Source organism: Lipomyces tetrasporus (genome assembly GCF_029532465.1).
Source record: "Lipomyces tetrasporus strain NRRL Y-64009 chromosome Unknown POJ06scaffold_10, whole genome shotgun sequence".
NCBI lineage: Eukaryota > Fungi > Ascomycota > Lipomycetes > Lipomycetales > Lipomycetaceae > Lipomyces > Lipomyces tetrasporus.
In genome coordinates, this window is record NW_026611605.1 from 428,639 (window position 1) to 453,858 (window position 25,220).

Sequence of the window (25,220 nt, forward strand, 5' to 3'; positions counted from 1 at the left end):
GTGCCATTTTCGTGAGGCGATCTACCACGACGAGAATGGAGTCATAGCCATCAGATACCGGTAGGCCCACTATGAAGTCCATGGATAATGACGTCCACGGTCGCTCCGGCACAGGTAGAGACTGCAAGGTTCCGAATGGCAGTCGGCGAGAAATCTTCGTGCGTTGACATCGTTCACAGGAGTCCACGAATTTGTTGATGAATCGCCGCATTCCTGGCCAGAAGAAGTCGCGACCAACCAGGTCATAAGTCCGCGCTCGTCCCGGGTGCCCCGCCGTTATGCTGTCGTGGTAAGAGGAAAGAATATCCGTGCGTAGAGCCTCGTCGTTTGGTACACACAGTCGGCTATTGTGATACACCAACCCTTCCACCAGAGAGTACCCCTGCTCGTCCCTCTTCTCAGTCGACCCGTCGTCCTTCCGTTCATCCAACCTCTTAACCAATCCACTCAACCATTCGTCATTGTACATGTTCTCTCTGATTCTTGTCTCTAGATCGCCTTCTGTTTCCATCATCAATTGTACAATACTTAACTGCGTCGCCGTCTCAATTTCAATATCCTGCGCCATCAACACACCCTCCACCTTCTCCTCATTCGTCTCAATCATCCTAGATAATGCATCAGCGCGACTATTCTCTTGTCCCTTGCGGAAAACCACAATAATGCTGAAGTTGCCCAATAGCTCGGACCATCGCAATTGTCGTTTGGAAATGTCGTGGCGCGTCGTGAAGTATTCTAGATTCTTATGGTCGGTATACACCTTGCATTTCGTCGTGAGGCTAAGGATATAGTGCCGCCAGGTCTTCATGGCTTCAATGATAGCCAACAACTCTTGGTCGTGTACGTGGTAGTTTCGTTCCGCAGTTTTAAGTGAGCGGCTAAAGTAGGCTACCGGTCGAAATCTGTCCTGTTCGTGGTCTCGCTGACTCAATATTGCTGCAATGGTTGTCCCTGATGCGTCAGTTTCGATGATGGTCTCTCGCGCGGGGTCGAAGTGCCGCAACAGCGGTGCAGATGTAAACGCGTTCTTGAAATTTTGGAAAGCCTCTTCGATCGCGTCTGTCCATACGAATGGTGCGCCCTTCTTTAGCAGCGGTGCAAACTTTTGATGCTTTGTCGAATAATCACTGATGAATTGCCGGTAGAAGTTTGCAAATCCCAGAAAGCGTTGCAACGCCCTCAAGTTCTTCGGAGCGGGCCAGTCTTTGATAGCACTAACCTTGTCGTCATTCATTTCCACGCCTTCGGTCGACACTGTGTAGCCTAGGAAATCGGTCTTTTTCACATGAAACTCGCTCTTCTCGCCCTTGACGTACAGATGATTGGCAATTAGTGTCTGAAGAATCTGTCGAACTTGTTGTTTATGCGTCTCTAGGTCGGGGGAGAATATCAAAATATCGTCGAGGTACACGATTGCGCACACATCCAGGAACTCATGGAGGACGTCATTCATGAGGCTTTGGAATGTGGCAGGGGCATTGGTTAATCCAAACGGCATCACCAAATATTCGTATTGACCGAACCGAGTCTTGAAGGCTGTTTTCCACTCATGGCCCACCGCGATCCTCACCAGATTATACGCTCCACGAAGGTCCAACCTTGTGAATATTATTGCTCCTCGTACCCGATCTAACAGATCCCCTATCAGCGGCAGTGGGTATCCGTTCTTAACCGTCACTTTATTTAACGCTCGATAGTCGATTACCGGTCTCAAAGTCAGATCCTTTTTCGCGACGAAGAACAGCGGTGCGCTCATTGGTGACGATGACTTCCTGATGAATCCCTTCGCTAAGTTCTCTTCCAAGTATTCTTTCAACGTTGCGAGTTCGGGGTCGGACAGAGCGTAGATTCGCGCCTTCGGCACTGTTGCTCCGGGTTCGAGTTCTATCTTGTGATCGTAAGGTTTCGTCGGCGGTAACTTGTCGGCATTTTGTTTCAGGAAGGCTGCTTCCAGATCGTGGTACTCCGCCGGTACGTTTTCCAATTCACTCTTCCTATCAGTTACGATGTTTCCCAACACTGTCCGCGTGAGATCTACCGTCTTGTTTCGCCAATCGATGTCAGGGTTGTATCGTTCCAACCAATCGAATCCCAGGATAATGTCCGCATGTTGTAGTGGGATGACAATTAGTTCTAATGTCATACCGGTTCGATTAACGTCAACCACTACTTCGACAACCTGTGTTGTTCTTATCGTTGTACCGTCCGCCAGTTCGAGCCTAATATTTCCTCTTGTTTTCGTCTGCCAATTCCTCCCTTCCACGAACCCCTTATCGACAAAGCTGTGAGACGCCCCCGAGTCAATCTGTGCCGAAAGCAGAATCGGCTCGCCCCTGTTCAACACCTTGACATGAACGTTGAGGAGATTGGACGCCTTATCGCTGCTCAGTAACGCGTCCAGAGCTACTGAGCGTAGTCGTTTTTTGGCTTCTTCGGGCATGCAGCACTCAGGTGTCCCCTCTCTGCGCAGATAAAGCAGAGTCCAAGTCGTAAACGGCGATCTCGCTCCTGTTTGTCGATTCGGTCCTGATTTCCGAGCTTGGCTAAGTCAAGCTGCATAGGTTCGGGTTCAGCAGGGTCCGCTGTCGGATGGTATGTCTGTGATATAAACGAATTGGGCCGCCCCTTTTCCATTTGTCGTTCCATGTGTCGCGAGTCGACCCTAAGTGCTAACGCGCGCATCTCAGGTAAAGTTGTCGGTTTGCCAATTCTGGATAACTCGTCCTTAATGTGGTCCTTCAGTCCGTCATAAAATTGGTCGCAAAGGGCCTTGTCGTTCCAACCCAAATGCACCATCAGCGCTCCAAATTGCGCTACGTACACAGACACCGAGGTCTTCTGCTTCAGCCGTCGGATCTTGCGCAAGGACGTTCCCGGTTTGTCAGGGTCGCCGAAGGTTTTCGCGAACTCCGCGACTAAACCTTCGAACTCATTAAAGTCCTCATTCGTCTGGTCGACAAACGGCTTAACCCAGTCGTGAGCTGGTCCACGAAGGTAGCTCTTAAAGCGAAGCAGCTTGCGGCGCTGGGACTCCTTGTCGAACCCCGTAAGTTCCATGTAAGTGGAGAATTCGGAGAGGAAGCGATCGACTTTCTCGGGCCCCGAGCTGAAGGTGTCCGGTTCTTTGGCCTTCCGGCCTTGGGTCGTGGGTGTCTCTTTCTCTGTCGCCTTAGGCTCCGGGTTTCCCTCCCCAGCCTGTTGCGTCATCGGCTGCAGCATGTTTTCCGTAAACATTGCCTGCAATTTTTCTGTCTGCTCCTGCTGTCGAACCAGAGCTACATTCTGTTGCGCGATCATCTCCTTCTGTTGCTCGATCGTCTGCTGGAGGAGCTGGAGGTAACTAGTCATGTCGGTAGGGTCCATTTCGTCGGTCGGTTAACGTGTTGTGTTTATCACGGCCACGGATTGATAATATAATGTAAGGGTTGACGGGAATTGCACTATATGTTACGTGGAGCTGGATGGCTTGTAACGATATATTTTAGAATATTATCAATGAGGACTCGGACGGGGAACGAGCGTTTCTTATTACTCCTCCCTCGGCCCGGTCCGAGCCTCTACAACCAATAAGCACTAAATAATTACAAAACAAGTAAGCAAAACTTTTCGTATCCGCGGACGACGTGTCGGCCTCGAGTCGGTGGAGCCTAGGTGGGGCCTCGGTGGGGCCTCGGTGGGGCGCCAAGCGCCGAGACAGGAACGAAGGTACGAAACCTCAGGAGCGGTTCCTGACAGAAGTACGCGTTTCTTCGCAAAATGAAAAGCGCTGAACCACTCCCACACGACCTGAATTACGACAGCAGGCTTGTCTACCAAAGGACTACCGGTCACTACTACCTTTGCGTACCAATGCCTTTGCGGGTTCTCGACGGGCCGTCTTCTGGTCGATTAATATCTCTGGACCCAGGCGTGCGAACATTCTTGACAGGCTATAGCCCGGACGGCGAAGCGATCGAGCTCGGCAAAAATGACATCGGCCATATCTATAGGCTCTGTCACTGGCTGGACGAGCTGCACAGCAAATATTCCGTGAAAGACATTTCCCGTGCAAAGAGGTGGCGCATGAAAAAAGCTGCAGGGAAATTAAGACGTCGGATACAAAACTTGGTCAGCGATATGCACAACATTCAACCTTGTCATCCTACCAAGCTTCCCAGTTCAACAAATGGTGATGCGCAAGGGCGGACAGCGGCGGATCAGGTCAAAGACGGCACGAGCTATGGCCACTTGGTCGCATTACAGATTCCAACAACGGCTTCTCGACAAAGCGCGAGAATATAAATCGTGCAAAGTCGTTTTGGTCTCTGAAGAATACACCAGTAAGACATGCGGAAGATGCGGAAAACGCAACGACGTTGGGAGTAGTAAAAAGTACTCTTGCAAAGAATGTCGCTTTGAGTGCGACCGCGATGTCAATGGTGCGCCGAATATTCTGGTGCGTTGCATGACAGTAGATCGGACAGTAGACAAATATCTACACAGGAACGATCGTGTGGATGGTCTACATCCTGTGCAGCAACCCGCACTTTAAGAGCCGCCACACGTTTACTTCGTTAATTGCTGTGGCGCGCGTTGAGGCTCGCTCCTTCTCGGTCTTCCGAGTTGCATGACTCTTGTCAAAAACGAGTGTGGGTTACCTTCTATTTGCAACTACGCACTTTTGTCAGGGGTAGTGCGCCAAAGTCGTCATTCCGTGACCCCATCGGACTGGACCTTGCGGGAAAGAATACGTCGACAGTTAATTGGCGAAATAGCTTCATTATCGGCTCGTAATTCTCCTAGGAAAGATGTCGCCAGCAGTGATGGGTTAGCATAGGTGAGAGTTCCACCAAACGTGCGCAGTAGTGCAAATGCGACAGAGATCGCTAAGTCCAATATAAAGCGCAATGGTCATCTGCGATGATATGCACGTGCTGTTGTTGAGTTGCATCCTAACTATCTTAAACCGCGACAATTTACAATGAGCCATCAGTTGTTTGTCATACTGCACAGGTCTTTGGAGATTTTCGAATGCGACTATCTCTTGATTCCCTAACTCTGCAATCCCAAGTCCTGAATCGCATGGCTGCATTGCTATCGCCGATATTGGCGAATATTCACATATTGCTCTAGTGCAGCATTCGACCCAACTGATTTAGCTGCGATACATTGGTTGGACTCAAATGTAACACCATCCAGACTGTCTCTACCGAACTCCTATGACATACATATATTCTTGAGAAGACATACTCTGCGAGTATGGTGAGCGTCATGAGCCGCTCATGAGCCGCTCGTGATACCCTGAGTGAGTTGGGAGCCATGTCGGAGAAAAAAAGAATACGGGGCCAACCTCCCACACACATACCCCACACTCATCAGGGACATTCGATTAGGACAAGCTCAGGTTGGCATGCCTCCGCCATTTCCGCCTCTATGGCGCACCCTGGCACCACAACAATGTAGCCCTTCTCAACCGTTAGGTATTCTACTTCTTCGAACCAGGTGTTTCGCGACCTCGTCCTGCCCGCGGCCATTCATGGTTCAAGCGCCAAGCACACAGTGGCCCAAGGGCACACCTGAAAAGCACACTAGCTGTCCTCCATATTTTCAAAAATTGGCTCGCCGGCTGTTTTCGAGTAGCCTCTGTAAGCTGCAAGCGCGACCGGACGAGGAAGAGGTGAATCATGCCGCGAATGATCTCCGACACCGGACTGACGCATTTGAGGATTCGCGCGCATTTCGAAGACGGTTGCGACCTGAGGGTAGTGGAGAGGAGATGGTGAAAGATGTGAGACTGGGAGATGTAGCCAGACTGTTTGCGTTAGCTAAGCGGGAACTGTGGCACTTGACTGGTGAGTTGAATTTCTATTTGATCTGGCGAAATTGCGCTTTGTGCGAAATGTGTGTGGCTGACGTCGATGTAGGAGCATTCTTGCTATTATGTGTTTCCTCCGCGGTTGCGCTTTGCGTACCTTACTCGATAGGCAAAATATTAGATATGGCTGTGAAGAAAGATGGGGACAGGCATTTATTTGGATTCACACTCGCTCAATTTAATGTCGCGCTAGGTACGTCATGCTGCATATTATATTTGAGCTTCCATTAATACCGATATTGTAGGATCTCTTTTTGTACTTGGAGCCAGCGCTAATTTTGGGCGTGTGCTTATACTCAGAGTAGTCGGAGAGCGAGTCGTAGCCAGACTACGATCAAAGCTGTACAAGCGAACTGTCATGCAAGGTAAGAATAGTTTCGATCAGATTACAACCGCTCTATATGCTGACGGCAATATAGATGCCGAGTTTTTTGACGCCAATCGCGTGGGCGATTTATTATCTCGGTTCTCGAGCGACGCTAATATTGTCGCCAAATCTCTTACCCAGAATATCGCTGATGGCCTGAGAGCCGTGATCACAGGTACAGCTGGGTTAACAATGATGGCATACGTCAGCCTAGAACTGACTGTAATCAACCAAAACCCAATTTGGATATGTACAACAGCTGACGGACGAGCAGGGAATTATCGTAGCCGTCGTACCGCCGGTTGCCGTGGGAGCCTATTATTATGGTCGTCGGATACGAGACATTACCGCACAGTCACAACGAACATTAGGTAGTTCGACAAAAGTTGCCGAAGAAACGCTAAATAATATCAAGACCGTTCAAGCGTACTCGGCAGATGTGGTAGAGGTACGGAAATATAACAAGGAAGTCAGAAATATATATAGGATTGGACGACGCGAGGCTTTGTTGTCAGCGAGTTTCTTTAGCGCGGTATGAGAAGGGCCCTTCGTGTGTGTGTGGTGCACCAGATGCTAATGTTGTGCCAGACGAATCTCGCTGGAAATATGACTGTCCTCACAGTGCTGTCTGTAGGCACACAGATGGTACTCAGTAACTTTATATCAATGGGCGACCTATCGTCGTTCATGATGTATTCAGCATACACCGGCAGTGCGATGATTGGCCTCTCCTCATTCTACAGCAAAATGATGAAAGGCCTGGGAGCAGCTAGTCGCGTATTTGAGCTAGAGGACAGTAAACGAGTCGTTAGGAGCACTGTGGGCATACCCGTAACGAAAGACGCGAAGGGACAGATTGAATTCAAGAATGTCACATTTTCGTATCCCACCCGGCCATCTTCGCTGATTTTTAACCGCCTCAGCTTCACTATCCCCCCTGGGTCAAATATCTGTGTGGTCGGCCCTTCAGGGGGCGGGAAAACTACCATTAGTCAGCTGCTACTTCGATTCTACGATCCTCTAGAGGGAACTATTACACTGAATGGGAAAGATGTTCGAGCATTTAACCTCCTATCCCTTCGTCGCGCGATCGGGTTAGTGGGGCAGGATCCAGTACTGTTTTCCGGATCGATCGCGGATAACATAGCGTACGGCAAGCCGTCTGCGACGCGGGAAGAGATCGAAGAAGCAGCTCGGGAGGCCAACTGTCGCTTTGTCGAGGACTTTCCGCAAGGTCTGGACACCCAAGTCGGACCTCGAGGGACGCAATTAAGTGGCGGGCAGAAGCAGCGTATAGCAATAGCCCGGGCATTAATCCGGAAGCCGTCGATTCTTATACTAGACGAGGCTACGTCGTCGCTGGACGCCGAGTCGGAAGCGGCGGTTACTGACGCACTTCGGCGGATTATGGACAGCGATTGCACTACAATTTCAATTTCCCACAGATTATCAGCGATTCGCCGCAGTGACCAAGTCATTGTACTGGATACGCATGGTCATGTTGTCGAGCAAGGTCGATTTCAGGACTTGGTCGCGGACGAAAATAGTTACTTCATGAAAGTTTTGACTTGAAGGTCAAAATACATAGCATTAATTTGTGTGTGGGGGGGTGTGTCAGTTTTGACCTCTTGGTGTGGCGTGTTATAGATAGAATGTATAGTAGCTGCCTCGAGTCTAATTTGATTTTATTCTTGAATGAGAATATTTCCGAGTTAGTAGATGGTACCTAAAAGTGGCAACACTTCGTTGTTAAACACCTACACGCATAGGGATTGCCGTAATTTGACTTCACGGCTGACCGGCGCGCACCGAAATATCGAGTACCTACATTTGCAATCCGAATAAAGCCGGACAATCAAGCAACACGGATTAATTTAGAGTTTGGGATATTCTTCAATTCCCCGAGACTTTGCCAGCCCCTGGACCCGGCTTAGGTCGCAAATATGGCATAATGCTTTGTTCCGGTGCAAATTTGGCAATTACGAGCCTTAGTGGCGTTGTCTACCCCTGCATTACGACAATGGTGTTGGGTCGTCGCGCGTTGGGAGGAAGCCACTCGGCATTCAGCCGACAGGGCAAATATGCCACCGCACGATAAGCTGCGCTCCGACTCACTCGCAATCAAGCCGTCCAGCCAGACTTCTCTATCGTGAGTACTGGACACTGGCTCGAGATATTTGCCAACCTCGCTTTTATTTATCAGCGGCCTGGGATTTACTATATATCCGCACTTTCACTTCTCAAACGTGTGGAAGATAACCGGCGCTAACTACGGCGTTTCAGACCTTAGGGGACAAACAACTTCTTAATAATGTCATTCTACAACCCCGCGCAGCATCCGCTGGTGCGCCAATCCATGGCCGCCCAAGGTCCAGCCGGTCCTGGAACCTCGCTGCAGCAGACGACCGCGCGGGGCCGATTCCACAGCATTGGAGTCACGACCGAGTCGGGTTCGTCAGTCGTGCTTGGAGAGGAGGAATGGGTCTTGTTTTCCGCGGGCGAGGGATCTTCCGTTTTAGATTTTGCTGTGGAAGACGATGAGGAGGAGTCTGTCCAGAATGAAGAAGACAATGTTCAGGATACGCATGTTGTTCACCCCGTTGGTGTAAGTAGCTCTTGACATTACAGTTGTCGCTATCACCGTTGCACACGCTAATGTTTGGTCCAGGCACAGCCTGTAGACGCACACAACTCCGGCTTCTCATTCCCCCAGCATGACGGCCACGGTTCGTTCGCGGTGACTCCCCGTGCGAACCATGCGCCACTATCACCGTCGTCGTCGTTCTCTTCAGATGAAGTGACGGCGAGAATCAACGCATGGCGCCTAGATCAGTCAGAGCACTTACTCCGAGAACTTCAGCGTCTTCAGGCACGATCTGCGAATCGCAGGTCTGATAGTATCTCCAGCTGGGGTATTCCAGCTGAAGAGGCAGAGATCGAGGATGACAACGAGTCGCTCGATCGTGTGCGTTTGTCTTTCAAAGGGTCAGAAGGCTTTACAGACAGCTCTCCATATGATACGGGAAGTTTTGAGAGTATACCTGCAGTCTGTGCAGCCGAAAGCATGACAAAGTTTAGCCTGATAGAGAGCCAGCACCGGAGCGGATCCGTCGCTAGCTCGACCCGACTGTCCGTATCTAGCCGTCGCCGCGCGCAGTCGTTATCAGCCGACGAACGACCAGCCGGGTTTTGGACTAGGTTCACCCGCCGGGTGATCCACGACATAATAGGCATTAATGATGAGGTGCTCGACGTTCTATTTGGCGAGCGCTTCATCGATCCCAGCGGTGCTGCCACGCCCACAGCTATGTCCATCCATACCGCCGCTGCTGGCAGCGGGTTATTCGGTGCCGCGCACAGCGAGAAATCGTCTTCTGTCTTGAGCTCGACCAATAGCCGTAAGTATTGGGAAGATAGATTACTTGCTCGCATCGGTCGCGAGCTGAGTCTTAGATATTGCAAGGATTACGGGAGTGTGGAGATCTGCAATGGATTGTTTACCTAATGCGCAATTTGGATACTGCAGTTAGTCGGTGTTGGGAATCGGAGTTCATAGGCGGTTGTACTGAAGCTCAGTCATTTAGTATATTATAATGTATCATACGTCTACTATGACTTTTGTATTTGCCATGGTCGCATTACTCCATAGCTTATTCACTTATGTCGCCAATAAAAACACTTTTATTATATACTATCGTCGCAATAGTTCCACTGCATTGCTTTTAATGATAATTTATCATTGGTCTTTTGTTGTACATACAAAGTCACAATAAAACATGTCCCATCAAAACAACCACAAGAAAAACCGTATGCAAAATTTAAACCTTGAAACCACGCGAACGACGACGACCACGAGCCTGTTCGAATTTGCGACCGGTTGATAGGACCTTGGGTACCTTATGCTTGTGAGGACCAAAACCTGCAAAATTGTCAGCAACATAATTCCTCTCCTCCTTGTAAAAAAAGATAGCATACCGAAGCTCTTGACCTCCTTTCGGGCATTCTTAGGACCTCTCAGAAGAAGGGTATTCTGACCGGAGGGAGCACGGAGAGCCAGCTGGTCCAGGGTGATGATCTCGCCACCAGCCTTGACGATCTTCTCCTTAGCACCAGCAGTGACACGGAGAGCGGCAACGGTGACCTTGGGGAACTCGCCCAGGAAGCGGACGTCATCGGTGATGGTGCCAACAACAACAACAATCTTGTCCTTGTTACCCTCAACCTTCAAAGCCTTAGCGAGGCGTGAGATGGACACGGGAGGACGGTTGGCCTTGCTGAGGAAAAGTCGGCGGAGAATGATTGAGTTGAACTTGGCATCAGTTCGGCCTAATAACAATCCAGTTAGCCACCTATCTTTCATCTATCTACTATGTTGCTTTTTCAAGTCGTAATAACATGGGCCCTTTCAATGCCCTGCTGACAATATATCGAACAGTGATAGATCTCAACGCATCAAACACCAGCCATTGGTCCTAAATGTATCCTCTGAATCACATATTACATTCCCTTCTCTTATTCGTTCCACCGTCCCATCCAATTCTCAGACTGTCACACGAGCCCAGCCATTCGACTCGTTCACACAACTAAGGAATCGCAAACTTACGGGCCAAAAATCGGTAGAGCTTGACCAACAACTTCAAGTAGACGTTCTCCGATGCTGGTGCAGCACGATGGCTGCTCCTAACATGCTGCTTCTTCGTCGAGTCGATACCCATTGTTGACTGTTGCTGACCGAGGCGAAGTGCTGCTGGGTTAGTATGTGGAAGAAGAGTGCAAGGCGATTTCGAGTTTCTTTGGTCTGAGATTGATGCTGTGTCGTTGTGGTTGTCGGGAGGGTACGCGATAAAAGTATGAGAATTAGTGGTACCCGTTCGTCCGATTTGTTTTGCACGTATGAAAGGCAGTCACGGCCACAGTCAATTTCTCTTCCATACCCTAGCACTCAAGCTCGATAGGGTTCGAGCACTAATATCTGAGCCGCGCCAGGCCGTCTATAGCCAGAACTCACAGACATGTCTCAAGCGCAAATATGACGATAAAGATTTTGAATAGTTAAGGATATATATTTGAAGATTGCTGAGCTGCCTGATCATGTGGGTGTACAAAGAAGAAGTGATGTTATAGTTTCGAACCTGTAGCAATGTCTATTGCGAACGCAGAGGCATGCTACGTCGTATGTATGATAGATCATAGTATTTTTAGAATGTACCAACCGAATTCAGTGGCATCCCCACATAGGTTACTGCCGAAGAGCAACGTTAGAACTGCTGCCTTCGAATTATTATAGACACCAGCTCTTACAAAACCGCCACCTCTTTTATTGCCCTCTCTATAACTAACGTGTCCTGCCGAAATCGATAGCACAAACAAAACAATAACTGCCCGCGAAGCCTGCAAATTGCAAATCTTTAGCAAGTACAGACAATGAATGCCATATTAAAGCCAAAAGCATACACAAGCAACAAGAAAAGCATGACCAAACCCAATGTCCCGAGATAAGAAATGCAAAAAAGAATTAAGAGGTATATTATAACAAGATAGAAAACCATATGCTGTCCGAGTGGTTCTTAAGGACGGTAGATTGCTTTGCGCGCTACTTGCCTTGCAACAAGTCTTTGATGATCTCGAAACTGAGCCAACTACTGGCCATGGAAGGTACAACTTTCTAGTTCGGACTTAGCAACTGCAACACACACACACACACAACTACACAACAAAACAATACTTACTAGGAGATTGGCGGACAATCCCTTATACATGCCGAAGGGCCTGCAACACGGTCGTGATTAGCATCATGATCAAGCTGACCAAAACCAACTCGGAGACCTACCCCTCCTTCTTCGTTATTGACAGGACAGCGTCCCAGACAGATGAATATTGAAAGCCAAGATCCTTCATTGTGTTGACCTGGAACCGGCGTCGCAATACATCAAAAGGATATGCTATTGAGGTTAGTGCGCCATCCTTGAAAATTCGTCGATTCGTCGTCCAAGAACATACTCAACGTCTGGGCCACAGCACCGCTGACAGCGCCACAAAATAACTTTCCTGACGCCGTAACATTTCCTTTGTCATCAGCGACAACTTCTCGCATGCTCTCGTAGACTGTGAAATTGAGACCAACGTAGGGCGCGACGCCCATTATGGTCGGTAGAATGCCGCGATACAACGCAACAATTCCGCCTTCGGTTCTGTAAAGCACTACAGCAGTTGACCACATGCCGGGAGCATGTGTCCGATCGACGTGTAAGTTTCCTATTGAAGCGGTCTGGACGGAGAGACGCGTTCTGACTATGTCGAGTGGGTATGTTGCAATGACGGACGTGATACCGGCCATCGCACCAGCGGACAACCGTCGCGGTGTATCCAGCTCTGTTCTGCCTGGTTCCATGATAAGCTGCGCATCGATTGTTATTATTCAGAGCCTCTACTATCAAGATACTATAACATGATGGTCGATTCGGCTAAACTCACCTCTTTGTAAATTGTGTAACTGCTATATTGCACGGCACTGTATGGCACGATTCGGACGCAGTTTATACCGTTTCCTCGCATATATCCTCGCCAGCCCTCTTCCTTCCACATCCGCCTTAGTGTTCCCCAAATACCAGAGTACTTGACAGATCCAGGGCCCTGCACTTGCATGATAATTTTCATTCTCTCCAACGGCGACACGACAGTGCGCGAGACTGCGCCAGCAACTCCGCCCGCAATAAAGGATGACACTGTCGGACGCGCGAGGTAGTCCTTGACGGCCAGAGTGGCGGGAGTGCTCTGTTGTTCAACAGGTCTAGGCGTAGATGATTGTGGGGCAATAGCCGCTGCCTCTTTTGTGGTCGAAGAGAGGCTCATGATGCAAGGCGTCGCAAGCGCTCTCGGTTGCTGCTAAGAAAAGGACGAGGAAAGAGTCAAGACGACCTTGCGATGAGCGACTTGCTGGCGATTCGTTAGACAGTAGAATGTGTAGTTGCCGGGAAGGGCATTGTCCGTGGGTTGTGGGCTGTGGGCGGTGTGGCGCGCGACTGGTGGTGGACTATAAGCCTCGGAGCACGCTTGAGAAAAGCCAGAAGCAGAGCAGGCGCGGCGCGTCTCTCGGAACCCGGACAGGCGGCGACAGCCTATACAAGCAAACGCGCGCGAGACTCAGTAAATCGCACTCTGCATAAACCCGATTTTGCCCACATCATAGCGATTGAAAATATTCGTGATTATTTTACCCAATTCACAAGTCTGGGCTCGCTTAGTCGCACTTTTGTGGCTATATTTTGATTGATTTACAGTACGGCTACATGGTCATCGGAAACAGTCTATTCGTGCGGCGACTCCCGCGCGCGGCTCATCGGATCTCCGTCCGATGCACTATCACTGGCTGCAAGCTTGCAACGTGTTTTTTTGCGGGGCAACAGTTAGACCTTACTAGAAGGACCAGACTGACAGGCAGACCGCCGATATCCTTAGAAATACTAGTGTCTTCCACATGTTACTGGAAAGACTTTGTTGTTAGTCGTCATATTACGCTAAGTTAGCAGAAGGCGAGGTATGCAAGTAGATACGGGATGATCGTTTTGATAGTGGTGCTTTGTGATCTGCGTTCCCTGTCGTAGAGTCGTTCCCTGCACTGTCGTCGCATAAAGTTACTTCGGATGGTATTTTGTCGGTCGCACGGGTACGTCAGATCTACCACAGCTATGTTGCAAGGGCGACTACGATAGAAAAGCGCTAGATATTGCTCACGGGCTGGATATACGTCACGTTCTGATGATATATCAATAATAACTGACGATTCTATACGGAGAGTACGCAAACCCGACTCCGCTGACTGCCTTGGCTCTGGCTGAACGGGTTTAGTACTCAAATTGCGAAACGCGCCCAAGAACATATTTTAGAGAACAGCCAACCATAATGACAATATGACAGTACTGAAAGTTAGTCGAGAAGTTCCATAAGTGAATCATATTCAGAATCGATGAGATGCTGCATGCGCTAGGCCATCCCTTGATCGGACTGACGAAACTATTCTGACGCGATATTTATTTCAAAGGCAGCCAAAAGGTTGCATGTATATGCATCTGTATACCGGTGGACATCGGGTCATCGGCCTGCCAAAGTCCACAATCGAATAGCGATTCTACCAACAACGCCACGCACCCATCCGCGCTTTCGGTTACACGTATATAAAGTAGATTGAGCAATCTTGGTCCGATCCCGCAGAGCAGAATTGAGTTTCTCGCCCTTCCTGAATGACGGCAAAAGCTACTGCGCATTGCAAAAACCTTGACGATCTCAATGATGGACCAGCTGATTGCTCGCATGACTAGTCATACATGCACTCGGCCGCACATAGTGTCTCTGTTAGCAATTTATTAAACCAGAATTAAATAGTTGGAAATATCTGTTCTTAACGGAGCTGAGACTTCCGATGCTGGCATATTGCGTCGCAGCGAAGATCGCGTGCACGACGCTAGTAACAGATGGATAGACGCTTGCCGTGCCTGTATTGATATCGGATATTCGGATCTGATTGTAGTCATCATTAAAACTTCCAAGATGAATCGGGTGTGAATCCGGGGCGCTTCTGTGAATGAGCAAAATCCTCGGATTTAGTTTGAGTTTTTACGCCGGACTTTAGCCATATGGGCATGATCCTGACATCACAACGGCCAGGTTGCGATTTTTTGTGCACTTATCTGATTTGGGTTAGGTAAGCCACATCTGGTGCAATGTTTACAGCCCTAAAGCTATAATGCTCATGAGATTTGCAACCGCTTTGATCATGTGACGCCTGATCCCCGTGTGTGGCAAATCAGATAAGTTGGCGAAGACCTAACCCAGTGGAAAGGTTATGTGTGTGCCTTCTAGCAGCGCACGTTCCGCAACAGAGCATTTCTTGCCAACTCCCACGCTATTAATTCCTTCCCATCTTCCACATTGTCTAACGCTTTTTGTCTCGAAGATCACGATTAGAGACTTACTTGAACACTGCAAATTCTACATCTTCCGCCTTTTTGAAATAAACTGCACGATGAATTATTTGACAAGACAATTTCGACCTGCGGCGTCGGCCGCGATACGAGCAAATCCTGCTGCCATTGCGGTCTCCGGCTCGCGCGGGTATCACCAGAAAGATAAGTATATCTTTCTTTTACGCGGATTTTTACGCCATATGTGGCATCATACATTGCAAAATGAATACTGTGACATGTTGGTACTGACTTTGTTTCTTTACTGCTAGATCATTACAACAAGCCCCGGAATGTTGGTTCAATGGATAAGGATGATGTCAATGTCGGCACTGGTCTGGTCGGTAAGTACTCCATTTTGCCACGTTAATTATATACGGACATATGAGAGCAATTCATTAACATTTGATAAATATAGGTGCTCCCGCTTGCGGCGATGTTATGAAGCTTCAGATTCGGGTGGACGACAACGGTATCATCTCAGATGTAAAGTTCAAGACCTTTGGTTGCGGCAGCGCCATCGCGTCCTCATCATATCTTACGGAGCTGGTGAGGGGGATGTCGCTTGATGAGGCAGGCAAGGTCAAGAACACTGCCATTGCGAAAGAGCTGAGCTTGCCACCTGTGAAGTGTATGTTTTTATCTAAACTAGTGCTTGTAATGTGATGGCAGACTACGCCAGATATGATGGATTGCTAACGAAGTTGATATAGTACACTGTTCCATGCTCGCCGAGGATGCGATCAAGTCCGCCATTAAGGACTACAAGTCCAAGCGCGCTGGTCAAACAGTCTTCGGCGCCACACCCGGCGAGGCCGCGACCGCGAAGCAGGTCGCAGCGTAATCGTTGCGTCGACGCTATCCTTGCAAGAAAAAAATTTAAACGTTTCACAAAAAAAGGTGAGGCACCAGCTGTGGAATGGTCCGTCAATCACACAAGAGAAGAAGAATTGCGAAGGTTAGCCACAATCGTGTTCGAATTCTTTGCGTTCTCTTTGATCCACAGGTTATACATTCATTCGCGGGTTTTGGAAATATATGCATTATCGAGAGGAATTTTATAAAACATTATTGCGTTTTATTTGTAAACAGGGATTCATATTTGGGTGAAAAATAAAACGGATTGCCCTGCCAACTATCTCGTTCGTCATTCTTGATTGGCAATGCACGGTATCCAGGCACATTTTTTTACAGTGATGTTGCCATGAGACGCGCGATCGTTGTATCCAACAGAGAGCAAGGTGCATCGTATCGTAACTCGGTGGATATTTTTTCTAGATATCACAAAATAGTGCCAACCTGCAACATATTAACAATATCGTTCGGTCGTTTGCCAGTTTTGAAACAGCTTTGGGTGCTTCGCTTTGTCGTGCAAGTTTCGTTATACACAGATATTCCGCGTATTGTGTTTTGTCGTATTGGCGTATTTGATAGTTTATGTAGCGCTAGTGATTGCGGTTTAATAGTACACAACCGACAAACCCCAGAACTTGGTACAACGTGTGCTTCTTCCTCAAAAATGGAATGAGTGACTCGTCTGACTCACATTTTATATTCATCTCTTTGTATCTCTGTATCAATTGTTGTATCAACACATTCACGTAGTTAAACAAAGGTAAAAATTTCATCGTTTATAATTTGATCAAAAAAATGAAAATATCCGTACATCGATCCATATATTCTCATTCGTTTGAACCTATACATCAGCCAATAAATAGGAGGAGGAATTGAGCGTCTTAAATGAAACCAATTATCGAAGCGCGTAAAGAGTGACTGCAAATCCAACTAAATGAAAGCTCATGTGCAATTGTAGAACAAAGCAAAAATGTAACTGCGGAATTCAAAAATAGTAAAATAGTTATACGACACAGCAAACAGCGAAATGTAGAGTAGAACAAGAACACAATAAATGTCCATCAAAAAGTCGTTAAGCCTTCCTCATCCATACATAGTACACCTAATTTCATTCCATACATGAAGATTTCGTAGCACATAAAATATCCATGTAATAATAAACACGTAAGACCGCATATACCGTGTAAGTTAGCGAGTAATTCATAACGCGATATCATCAAAAGCCAATCATAGAAAAAAATACATATACTGTCGCACCAAGATTATGATGCCAGTAATTTATCATGAGATCTATCATAACTCTATCCCATCTAGATAATCATTCCGTCTTCATACGTTCAACATCTCCGTACGAAAGCAAATGTCAAATGCGGACAAGGTGGGGCCATCGTAAGCAGTGACACTCAGACAAAGCTCTCCTTACTCCGCTCTGCTTCGGGCTGCAACGACAAATTCCAATTGGCGCGTACGTAGGAGACGCGTCTTAAGCAAAAAAAAAAGAGATGTAAATGAGCGTGATGGGACATATAATGTCCTCGTTCATATGAGCCAAAGGAATGACATCAACAAAGCAATGTCGAATCAAACGGAAAGAAAGTCGTTACCACTCTCATACTGCCGCTGTTAAGCTGCCGAGAAATCATTGCTGTCATTAAGACTGTAGTTGTGCATAAATGCTTGCTGGGTCGCGATAAATTCATAGCTCCATCCGCCAATCTTCGTCCTGATCTAGCATGCTTGCATCCTTGCCCGCTTTCTGCAGATCGCTGTCTGGCTCTGGCCCGTATTCACCTTCAAAGATAATTGCACCCGACCTCCTCCTTGACTCGACAGTTCGGGCTTCTTCTGTTTGCAATATATCGTGGATCGTGGGCCGTTCGCTGGGAGTTGGCTTGAGCATCCACTTGACAAACTTATCCAAAGCACCCGCTTCATCGAGCATGAAGTCCGGAGCCCAAGGCGGTACTTTTGTGCCGTCCGCCTTGTTCATATTCTTGAGGTCACCAGAACTCGAGCTAAGACGACCTGCGTCTGAAAGATCACCGGAGCGGAGCTTGTGCCATGGCGCACCGTTGTCAGGCAAGACAATATTGGCAGCAATCTCAAGCATAACCAAACCGAATGAGAATATATCTGCTGGCTTTGAATATTCTTGCAGCGCTAGAACCTCTGGGGCAATATATTCACGATCGCCCTCACGCTCGATTCCTTTGGTCTACATGACGTTTGTCAGCGGGAAGTAACAAAAAGCAGCATACAATCACGGAACCAACATACCACTGGCAACTTCGTAGCCATGCCAAAATCACCTATCTTCAGCGATCCCTCAAAGGTAATGAACACATTCGCAGGCTTCAAATCCAAATGGATATATCCAGCATCATGAATAAATCTTAAGCCCTATTTAGATGGTCAGCGTCCGATTTACTAAATGAGTACCGAAAAACCATACAAACGCAATTTCGACCAAAATCTTCCACACTCTCCATTCGTCTAGCTTAGATAAATTGCCATATTCTGCAAGGAATACGTCCAGATTCCCATTTTCGCAATACTCGGTCATAATGTATAAATGTCCTTGAAATTCCCAGCTGTCGATGTAATTGATGATATACTCCCGGTCGTTGTCCTCAGTCCGCGAACATAAATCCTTTAAGATCGCCACTTCTTCGAGTCTACGGTCTAGGGACTTTTGACCCGCAAGTGGTGCTTTGGTTCTTTTGACAGCATACTTATTATGTGAGTTATCACGTTCGGTGACCAAATAAACCGCGGAAAACTCGCCGGTTCCGATTGATGAGACATCCCTGAATTTGTTGAGCAGAAATGTGTCCAAGCTGCGACTAGGAGTCAGGCTCGGATCGAAATAGCCGATTATCGGCTTTGCAGGAGTTGTAGGAGTCTTTAAATCTAACAGTGATCCGGCTGTCGGAGAAACGCTAGGAAACTGAGGGTCGACGGGAGTAGCTAAGCATAAGTTAGTGTGCCAGATTCGCAACTATCAAAATACTGTATGTAGACATACTTGATGGAATAGTCCATGCTTGCGGAACAGACCGGTTTTGCAAGGAATCGGAGTGCGCGGAGCCGAAAGCCTTCGTCGGTGTGGGTGGCATTTCATATTCTGCGTTAGATCCGCCGAGGTTGAATATTTCCTCCACGTCACCCGATGAACTGCTGAAGGTCGAGACCGACGGCTTGAATGAAGGAGATGTAGCCGAAAATTGTGGTTGCGCTGGCCGTTTGCATGGCGTGTCTGGAGGAGCTAAATGAGAGAGCTCCGTCGAACCGTTTGACGGTCGATTCCGCTTCGACAATAGGCCTGTACTCATAAATGCCGGTTGGAAGGGCTTGACTAGTCGATAATTCTGAGGTGTCTCAAACGAAGATGACGAATTGTTGGAAACAGCTCGAGAAAGTGACGACCACGACACTGACATAGGAATAGATGCCAATGATTGCCGCTTCTTTTTCGGATTCGCTGTTTTGTTAAAGCCTTTCTGCGATAGCTGCAGTTGTAATTCATCGTCAGACGAGAGAGACGAAATTGTGTGCGACTGAGAGAGCGGGTGAGGATGAACCGAAGGATTCGGCAACGGCGCAGTACTTGAAAACGGACTGTCCCGCGCTCCAGCTGACAGAAAATTCTCCACTGAAATGGTCCGTCGTACTTGAAACAGCTGATTGTCTGGGCGCGGTGAACCGAGTTCCGAAGTCTTGTTGCCAATGCCAAAGCCGAGTTTCCCATTTGTAAATATGGCTGCAGCAGCGCCCTCATTATGGTGGACTGGGGTGCTAAACGGTTGACCTGACGAGACATAGTTCGCCGCCGACAATTTCTCCGTCCCAGTCGAGTGCAAATGTGTAGGCGACAACGACGACTGCGGCTGCGGCTTTTTCAGCTGCTGGCAGTGTACTGGTGTCGGTGGCGCCTGAAATTTGTCTGGCGACGCGGAGTCATCCACAGGCACATCGCTGGGATGGCGGAAATGTCGTTTTGAGACAGGAGAACCTAGTGATGCCTGATCAAGATGCAAGATGCCCGCAGATCGTCGAAGTGGCGATAAAGGATCTGATGTTGTCGGCGTGCTCGCTGTCTGACGAGAAGCAGCAAAGGACAGCGGATGCTTTGCTCCCGCACGGGTGATGCGGCCAGTAGACAGCGTTCCAACGCTGATCGACGATGAAAATGCTGATGATGCTGGGCCGGAAGCGTTGCTTCCTCTGCGAGTCACATATCGAGTTGCAAACGACGACGCCGAAGCTGATGAGCGATTTGGTGAAACTCTGCGGCCGGGAGTCCTGGTCGGAGCCGGCAATGGTGAAAAGGGCTCGACCACGACTTGAAGCTGAGGGGCCATGGTATCGAACGGCCCGGTGGAAGATGGCAGGACGACTGACTTGGTCGAATTTGGTGTGGCGATGAGCGAGGCAGCGGACCGAGCAGGAACGCAGCCTCCTTGTGCAGGTGACCGAGGTCCTGTCGAGCTGTATGATAGCGAGGAAACCAGGACGGTGACGGGGGAAGTCGGACAGCGAGGAATGGAGAGGATGTAGGAAGAATAAAGAAGAAAGGATTGACGGGCGACGAGAGATGCGGAAGCGGAGAGAAGCGGCGTAGGTGAAGCAAGCAAGGCCTAGGTACGAACGGCGGTGGTTTGGTGGTCGTGGTGGTTGGTGCGTGCTGCCCGGCGTCTGTTATTTACTCTCGCTCGCGGTTAGGGCTATGGTTGCTAAGCGCTAAACCCGATCGGGCGCGAGTGTAAACAAGTGCGGCGCAACCCGACGCGTCGACGGCGCGTTCATGGTCGCTTGTGCCCAGAATGACCATCGCCGTGAAACTCTTAACATCCGCAGTAGTCGATCAATAAGTTAGTTAGCAGACGTTTCCCGAGCATTCTAGGCATCTCGCTTCCCGCAAGTCGAGCTAAGGGTTTGGGGACTTCCGCCCCACGATTGCATGTGATGTTGTGGCGTCTAGAATTGCAGTACCATCACATGTGTCTGTCCATGATGGGCTTCCCAACATGTCTCTTGCACATGAAGCGGAGTGTCGACGACCCATCAACCTGGTAAATCTTCGCAAAAGTACCGTTCATTCCTCGAGCCGTCAAATTTACGTGCGCTGCGGCGCTCGTGGCCCCCCTGGTCGGCTCACCGAGATTTTGGCACGGATGGCATCTGGAATGTGGGGTCTATCTACGCCTTGACAGGAGCGTGAATAAGCATGAAGAAGTATCTAGCTGGATTTCGAACGGCAGAGGTTATTGGTTTGACACGAGACTATTTTGGCTTTCTCCACGCCAATATTTTTAGTATGCGACCATTGCAGGGAATCAATAACTTATAGTTAATTAATTAATTAATGCTGTCGCGCCGATTATATTTAATGCAGCTATATCGTAGGCGCATCTCGCTCGATTGTTTTTGTCTGCAAAGACTGGTAGTATTGACTTTGCGACAGTTCAGCGCGGCGCAGTATGTTTGTTCCGTTCGGCCGGTCGCGCCCTTGCCATAGAGTTCAACATTTTAATTCGTATCATCATTCAGCATCTAGTCTAAGATCATCAAAAAACGGTGCAGCCAAAATTAGATCGCTAATGGCGTGGGTGGTGCCGAGACAGGTAATCGTTCGATCAAAATCACTACCCCAACCCGAAGCGTTAGTTCATTTGCAAGAACCACCACTTATCGGCACTAGTCGACAATGATGAAATGACGTCTTGCTGACTAATATCTGCTTTCTATGAATGCCACATAATACGGTAATATTTCGCTCCAAGAGGCATAAAGGGCATTGGAGCACAAGGACGATTGGCTGCTACGTGGGAAACGCTGTCTTCCATATCATAGTGCCGATTCGGGCTGGGCCGCCTTGAAATAAATTCACGGAAGAGCCGCACGTTTTACACGAGCTAGCAACACACAAGCGGCTACTGTCTCCGACTAAGACTCGCAGCGGCACTCTGCGAATCCCCACAGTAATTGCCGAACAACAAGAAGAACTGAAAGATATGCTCATTCCAACTCTTCGCCCCTACTATACGCGCCAATTCCGGCCGCTGATTAGCCACGCCGCGCGCTACTACTCCACGACGCCATATGAAAACATCCTCGCCTCGAACCCCGCACCAGGCGTCACGCTTCTGACACTCAACCGTCCCAAATCACTCAATGCACTCTCGACGCCATTGATCCTGGACCTCAACGCTGCGATGAAAGAAGCAGACACTGATCCCGCGGTCGGCGCGATCGTGATCACAGGATCCGAGAAGGCATTTGCTGCTGGAGCGGATATAAAGGAGATGAAGCACAAAACGTTCGCTGACGTTTACGAGCATAGTTTTATTGAGAATTGGAGCGAAGCTACGAGGGTTAAGAAGCCAGTTTTGGCAGCTGTTAATGGATATGCGGTATCACGGTCTACTTTGTGGGACTATATTGAGTTATTGGCTAATGTGTAACAGCTCGGCGGTGGATGTGAACTTGCCATGATGTAGGTCTATTTTGGTCTATCAATGCGTTCCTACATCTAGGGTGCTGACGATGTGTAGGGCCGACATAATCTTCGCGGGCGAGAAAGCCGTCTTTGGCCAGCCAGAAATCAAGCTCGGCATCATCCCGGGCGCAGGCGGCACCCAGCGTCTCACGCGTCTGATCGGAAAATCGCGCGCTATGGAACTCATTCTTACTGGCACGACGTTTGCCGCACAGCAAGCCCTCGAATGGGGTCTCGTCTCCGCCGTGTTCCCACCCGAGCAATTGGTCGACCAGGCGGTCAAGACGGCGAGCGCGATCGCGGGTAATGGACGGCTGGCTGTTCAGGCTGCGAAGGAGGCGGTGAATTATGGATTGCAGGTCGGGTTGGACCAGGGTTTGTTGCATGAACGACGACTGTTCCATAGTTTGTTTGCAACTGAGGATCAGAAAGAGGGTATGACGGCGTTCATAGAAAAACGAGCTGCGAAGTTCAAGGGCAAGTAGATGATTATGCACTAGTCACATTTTATTGTTTAACTACATATGACAATACATGACTTTACCGCAGTATATGCAATTTCAGTCCTGATATGGAGAATATTACAGAAAATCAAAACACCAATCAGTACCTCAAGTTCCCAGTCCAATCCGCTATTTACACCTGTATCCCATTGTTCGATATTGCCAAACCAAGAAAGGATTGTTTGCTGCTTAACCAGTAATGCTCTATATCGCACATATGCATTTCTATCTCGCCGTGTCCTGGTCCGCCGTGTCCTCATTTGCGGCGTCGTCGTCATCTGCGTCAGCCTCATGGATAATGATCTCAGGGTTCGGCACTTTCGCGTTTTGGTGTCCTGCTGCAGAAGCAGCCAAGGCTGCGCCCAACGCACTGGACAGTACAAGCCTTGAAGTTGTGCCGGGCGATACTGAGCGGTGACCCTTGTTCTTCAACGACGAGAACAGGGATAAACTTCCTAACTTTTCGGAAACATTGTCGGCGTCCCTCGGATCACTCTTGACGCGGGACAGTCGGTCAAGATTGTCCTTCGAGACAGGTGAATCGCTGCCAGGTAAATCCAACGACGACCGGGTACTCCGTGAACTCGTTTCATGAGTTGATTTCGTGAGCGATAGCGTCGATGATGATTTCGAGTTCTCGACAATATCCATGTACGTCCGTCTCGATGGATCTGCCAGTCGTTTTTCTTTCTTTTTCAGCCGCTTCTCGCCCGGGCGGACGACGATAACGGGCACAGGCGAGTGCTGGAGACAGTACTTTGAGATCGATCCAGGCAGGAGACCTTGAAAACCGTTCAGCGACTTGCCTCGAGTACCAACGATTAAGACAGCTGGTTCGTAGATCTCAATCATGCGTTGGATCATTTCCTGAACTTTTCCCACCGCGAATTCAAGCACGAGCGATATCTACCCCGTTAGTCTGCGATGCGGCACAATAAGTGACGGAATAAATACCTTCTTGTCTTCCTCATTTTTCTGCATAATATCGTTCAATAATTTATACGCCTCATCCCGATACAGCTTCTCCTGAAGGGCTATATCCGAGCTTGAAATCTTAGCGCCAGGATCAACTACCCTCAGGCAAACAATCTCATCCCCATCATCTATCAGTTCCTCCAACAGCCACTCGAGAGCGTATTCCGAGTATTCGTTCTGATCAGTCCCGCACAAGAACGTGCGCGACAGTCTGTTGTAAACGTAGCCATCGTGCTTAGCTTGTAATGTTAGCGAAAAGTCTGTGGCGTCTTTGTTATCGAACGTGTCGAAGCCGACGCGTTTTTGGAATTTCCTAGAAGGTGGTCACGTTAGAATGTTGATGCCCAGTATCATTCTATCGAGGCTGTGGCAATAGCTCGTACGTGCCACATCAATCACACTGACATCGAACGAGAGAAAACTCGTAAACAAACTTACTGAGGAGGAGGCGAGGAGAGAGATCGCGAGGCATGCCCGCTCTCACTGCTGTCTCGACGTCTCGAAGACGTCCTCAACGCAGAGCGAGACGGTGAGTGGTGAGCAATTGGCGTGCGTGATCGTGAGCGCGACCGCGACCGCGATGCACGACGGGGTTCCACAAAGGATAGTGACATCGACTGAGGTTGTATGTCGTGAAGGGGATGCACTACCAGCGATGTGTTTGTAGCAGGCGTACGGGACAGGATGAGTTGTCTATGGCAGCGGGTGGCTCAACCGCACGCTTAATAACTCTAATCAATATGTGGCATCGGGTGCTACCGTTAAGGAGTATATCACCCGCCATTGGTCAAATGTGGTTAAAGACACCGTGAGACGATTAGTGCGCAAGTGTAGAGTTGTTGCAGTGACAACTTGGGCACGCGCCAGGGGCAGAGTCGAACTGGCAAATAAAATGAAAGCAGTCAGCTTAGCGCACAGGCCACTAGTTAACGCTTGGCTCTGCCACGCGTGCCTGCAGGCGTGCGGCGGTTAAGGTTGGTTGCCTCCAACTCATGTTGATTAATACGTCGGCCATCCGCCAGGCGGATAATCGAATAATTACCTGATTAGGAAAGCAAGAGGTAGAAGAAGGCGTACAATTTGTAATACAAAGGAGGTCTACAATACCGCTGACTATGGTGCCTTGGAGCCAAAAAGAGGGGCTGGTGAGCACTGCACTGTTCTTCTTAGAAGGCTTATGCTCCGCAACGGTGTATGTGTAGTACTG

At 48.9% G+C, this 25,220-nt stretch overlaps 9 protein-coding genes across 9 annotated transcripts; 5 read left to right on the plus strand and 4 right to left on the minus strand.

Moving 5' to 3' along the window:
- The first annotated feature begins 3,739 nt into the window (after positions 1 to 3,739).
- POJ06DRAFT_277849 (uncharacterized protein) lies at positions 3,740 to 4,537 on the plus strand. The gene has a single exon (XM_056189729.1). The coding sequence runs from the start codon at positions 3,757 to 3,759 to the stop codon at positions 4,279 to 4,281; it is 525 nt and encodes a 174-aa protein (XP_056041252.1). The 5' UTR covers positions 3,740 to 3,756; the 3' UTR covers positions 4,282 to 4,537.
- Positions 4,538 to 5,344: 807 nt separating this feature from the next.
- On the plus strand, positions 5,345 to 7,943 carry POJ06DRAFT_260148 (P-loop containing nucleoside triphosphate hydrolase protein). Its single transcript, XM_056188447.1, has 6 exons — positions 5,345 to 5,831; positions 5,904 to 6,047; positions 6,100 to 6,219; positions 6,274 to 6,443; positions 6,496 to 6,753; positions 6,810 to 7,943. Exons 1-6 carry the CDS (start codon positions 5,390 to 5,392, stop codon positions 7,791 to 7,793), a joined length of 2,118 nt encoding a protein of 705 aa, XP_056041253.1. The 5' UTR covers positions 5,345 to 5,389; the 3' UTR covers positions 7,794 to 7,943.
- Positions 7,944 to 8,532: 589 nt separating this feature from the next.
- POJ06DRAFT_201173 (uncharacterized protein) lies at positions 8,533 to 9,726 on the plus strand (the record flags this gene model as incomplete). Its single annotated transcript, XM_056185231.1, has 2 exons — positions 8,533 to 8,826; positions 8,890 to 9,726. The coding sequence occupies 2 exons, from the start codon at positions 8,533 to 8,535 to the stop codon at positions 9,724 to 9,726; spliced, it is 1,131 nt and encodes a 376-aa protein (XP_056041254.1).
- A 120-nt stretch (positions 9,727 to 9,846) lies between these two features.
- POJ06DRAFT_22690 (ribosomal protein L18e/L15P) lies at positions 9,847 to 10,660 on the minus strand. The gene is made up of 2 exons (XM_056185739.1): positions 10,197 to 10,660; positions 9,847 to 10,140 (listed from the first exon to the last, which is right to left on the minus strand). The coding sequence occupies exons 1-2, from the start codon at positions 10,579 to 10,581 to the stop codon at positions 10,040 to 10,042; spliced, it is 486 nt and encodes a 161-aa protein (XP_056041255.1). The 5' UTR covers positions 10,582 to 10,660; the 3' UTR covers positions 9,847 to 10,039.
- A 1,154-nt stretch (positions 10,661 to 11,814) lies between these two features.
- POJ06DRAFT_201486 (mitochondrial carrier domain-containing protein) lies at positions 11,815 to 13,073 on the minus strand (the record flags this gene model as incomplete). The annotated part of the gene is made up of 5 exons (XM_056185241.1): positions 11,815 to 11,886; positions 11,951 to 11,990; positions 12,052 to 12,163; positions 12,222 to 12,618; positions 12,696 to 13,073. The coding sequence occupies 5 exons, from the start codon at positions 13,071 to 13,073 to the stop codon at positions 11,815 to 11,817; spliced, it is 999 nt and encodes a 332-aa protein (XP_056041256.1).
- Positions 13,074 to 15,083: 2,010 nt separating this feature from the next.
- POJ06DRAFT_260159 (NifU-like N terminal domain-containing protein) lies at positions 15,084 to 15,917 on the plus strand. The gene is made up of 3 exons (XM_056188448.1): positions 15,084 to 15,346; positions 15,448 to 15,525; positions 15,600 to 15,917. Exons 1-3 carry the CDS (start codon positions 15,244 to 15,246, stop codon positions 15,845 to 15,847), a joined length of 429 nt encoding a protein of 142 aa, XP_056041257.1. The 5' UTR covers positions 15,084 to 15,243; the 3' UTR covers positions 15,848 to 15,917.
- Positions 15,918 to 17,732: 1,815 nt separating this feature from the next.
- On the minus strand, positions 17,733 to 19,368 carry POJ06DRAFT_201147 (kinase-like domain-containing protein; the record flags this gene model as incomplete). The annotated part of the gene is made up of 4 exons (XM_056185227.1): positions 17,733 to 18,251; positions 18,314 to 18,436; positions 18,489 to 19,003; positions 19,062 to 19,368. 4 exons carry the CDS (start codon positions 19,366 to 19,368, stop codon positions 17,733 to 17,735), a joined length of 1,464 nt encoding a protein of 487 aa, XP_056041258.1.
- Positions 19,369 to 21,714: 2,346 nt separating this feature from the next.
- Positions 21,715 to 23,065, plus strand: POJ06DRAFT_260167 (ClpP/crotonase-like domain-containing protein). Its single transcript, XM_056188449.1, has 3 exons — positions 21,715 to 22,449; positions 22,504 to 22,532; positions 22,591 to 23,065. The coding sequence occupies exons 1-3, from the start codon at positions 22,051 to 22,053 to the stop codon at positions 23,018 to 23,020; spliced, it is 858 nt and encodes a 285-aa protein (XP_056041259.1). The 5' UTR covers positions 21,715 to 22,050; the 3' UTR covers positions 23,021 to 23,065.
- POJ06DRAFT_260169 (uncharacterized protein) lies at positions 23,066 to 24,826 on the minus strand. The gene is made up of 3 exons (XM_056188450.1): positions 24,452 to 24,826; positions 23,993 to 24,326; positions 23,066 to 23,944 (listed from the first exon to the last, which is right to left on the minus strand). Exons 1-3 carry the CDS (start codon positions 24,625 to 24,627, stop codon positions 23,264 to 23,266), a joined length of 1,191 nt encoding a protein of 396 aa, XP_056041260.1. The 5' UTR covers positions 24,628 to 24,826; the 3' UTR covers positions 23,066 to 23,263.
- Positions 24,827 to 25,220: the final 394 nt, after the last annotated feature.

Excerpts from the sequence above, each read along its gene's own strand:
- POJ06DRAFT_277849 (XM_056189729.1), top strand. The coding sequence starts at position 3,757 with ATGAAAAGCGCTGAACCACTCCCACACGACCTGAATTACGACAGCAGG.
- POJ06DRAFT_260148 (XM_056188447.1), top strand. The coding sequence starts at position 5,390 with ATGCCTCCGCCATTTCCGCCTCTATGGCGCACCCTGGCACCACAACAA. Across the intron at positions 6,220-6,273 it reads CAAGCGAACTGTCATGCAAG|ATGCCGAGTTTTTTGACGCC; the intron begins GTAAGAATAGTT and ends ACGGCAATATAG. Across the intron at positions 6,444-6,495 it reads ACGTCAGCCTAGAACTGACT|GGAATTATCGTAGCCGTCGT; the intron begins GTAATCAACCAA and ends ACGGACGAGCAG.
- POJ06DRAFT_22690 (XM_056185739.1), bottom strand. The coding sequence starts at position 10,581 with ATGAAAGATAGGTGGCTAACTGGATTGTTATTAGGCCGAACTGATGCC. Across the intron at positions 10,141-10,196 it reads AAAGGAGGTCAAGAGCTTCG|GTTTTGGTCCTCACAAGCAT; the intron begins GTATGCTATCTT and ends ACAATTTTGCAG.
- POJ06DRAFT_260159 (XM_056188448.1), top strand. The coding sequence starts at position 15,244 with ATGAATTATTTGACAAGACAATTTCGACCTGCGGCGTCGGCCGCGATA. Across the intron at positions 15,347-15,447 it reads GCGCGGGTATCACCAGAAAG|TGCTAGATCATTACAACAAG; the intron begins ATAAGTATATCT and ends TTGTTTCTTTAC. Across the intron at positions 15,526-15,599 it reads TGTCGGCACTGGTCTGGTCG|GTGCTCCCGCTTGCGGCGAT; the intron begins GTAAGTACTCCA and ends TGATAAATATAG.
- POJ06DRAFT_260167 (XM_056188449.1), top strand. The coding sequence starts at position 22,051 with ATGCTCATTCCAACTCTTCGCCCCTACTATACGCGCCAATTCCGGCCG. Across the intron at positions 22,450-22,503 it reads CAGCTGTTAATGGATATGCG|CTCGGCGGTGGATGTGAACT; the intron begins GTATCACGGTCT and ends AATGTGTAACAG. Across the intron at positions 22,533-22,590 it reads GGATGTGAACTTGCCATGAT|GGCCGACATAATCTTCGCGG; the intron begins GTAGGTCTATTT and ends GACGATGTGTAG.
- POJ06DRAFT_260169 (XM_056188450.1), bottom strand. The coding sequence starts at position 24,627 with ATGTCACTATCCTTTGTGGAACCCCGTCGTGCATCGCGGTCGCGGTCG. Across the intron at positions 24,327-24,451 it reads CTCTCCTCGCCTCCTCCTCA|GAAATTCCAAAAACGCGTCG; the intron begins GTAAGTTTGTTT and ends ACCACCTTCTAG. Across the intron at positions 23,945-23,992 it reads AAAATGAGGAAGACAAGAAG|ATATCGCTCGTGCTTGAATT; the intron begins GTATTTATTCCG and ends CTAACGGGGTAG.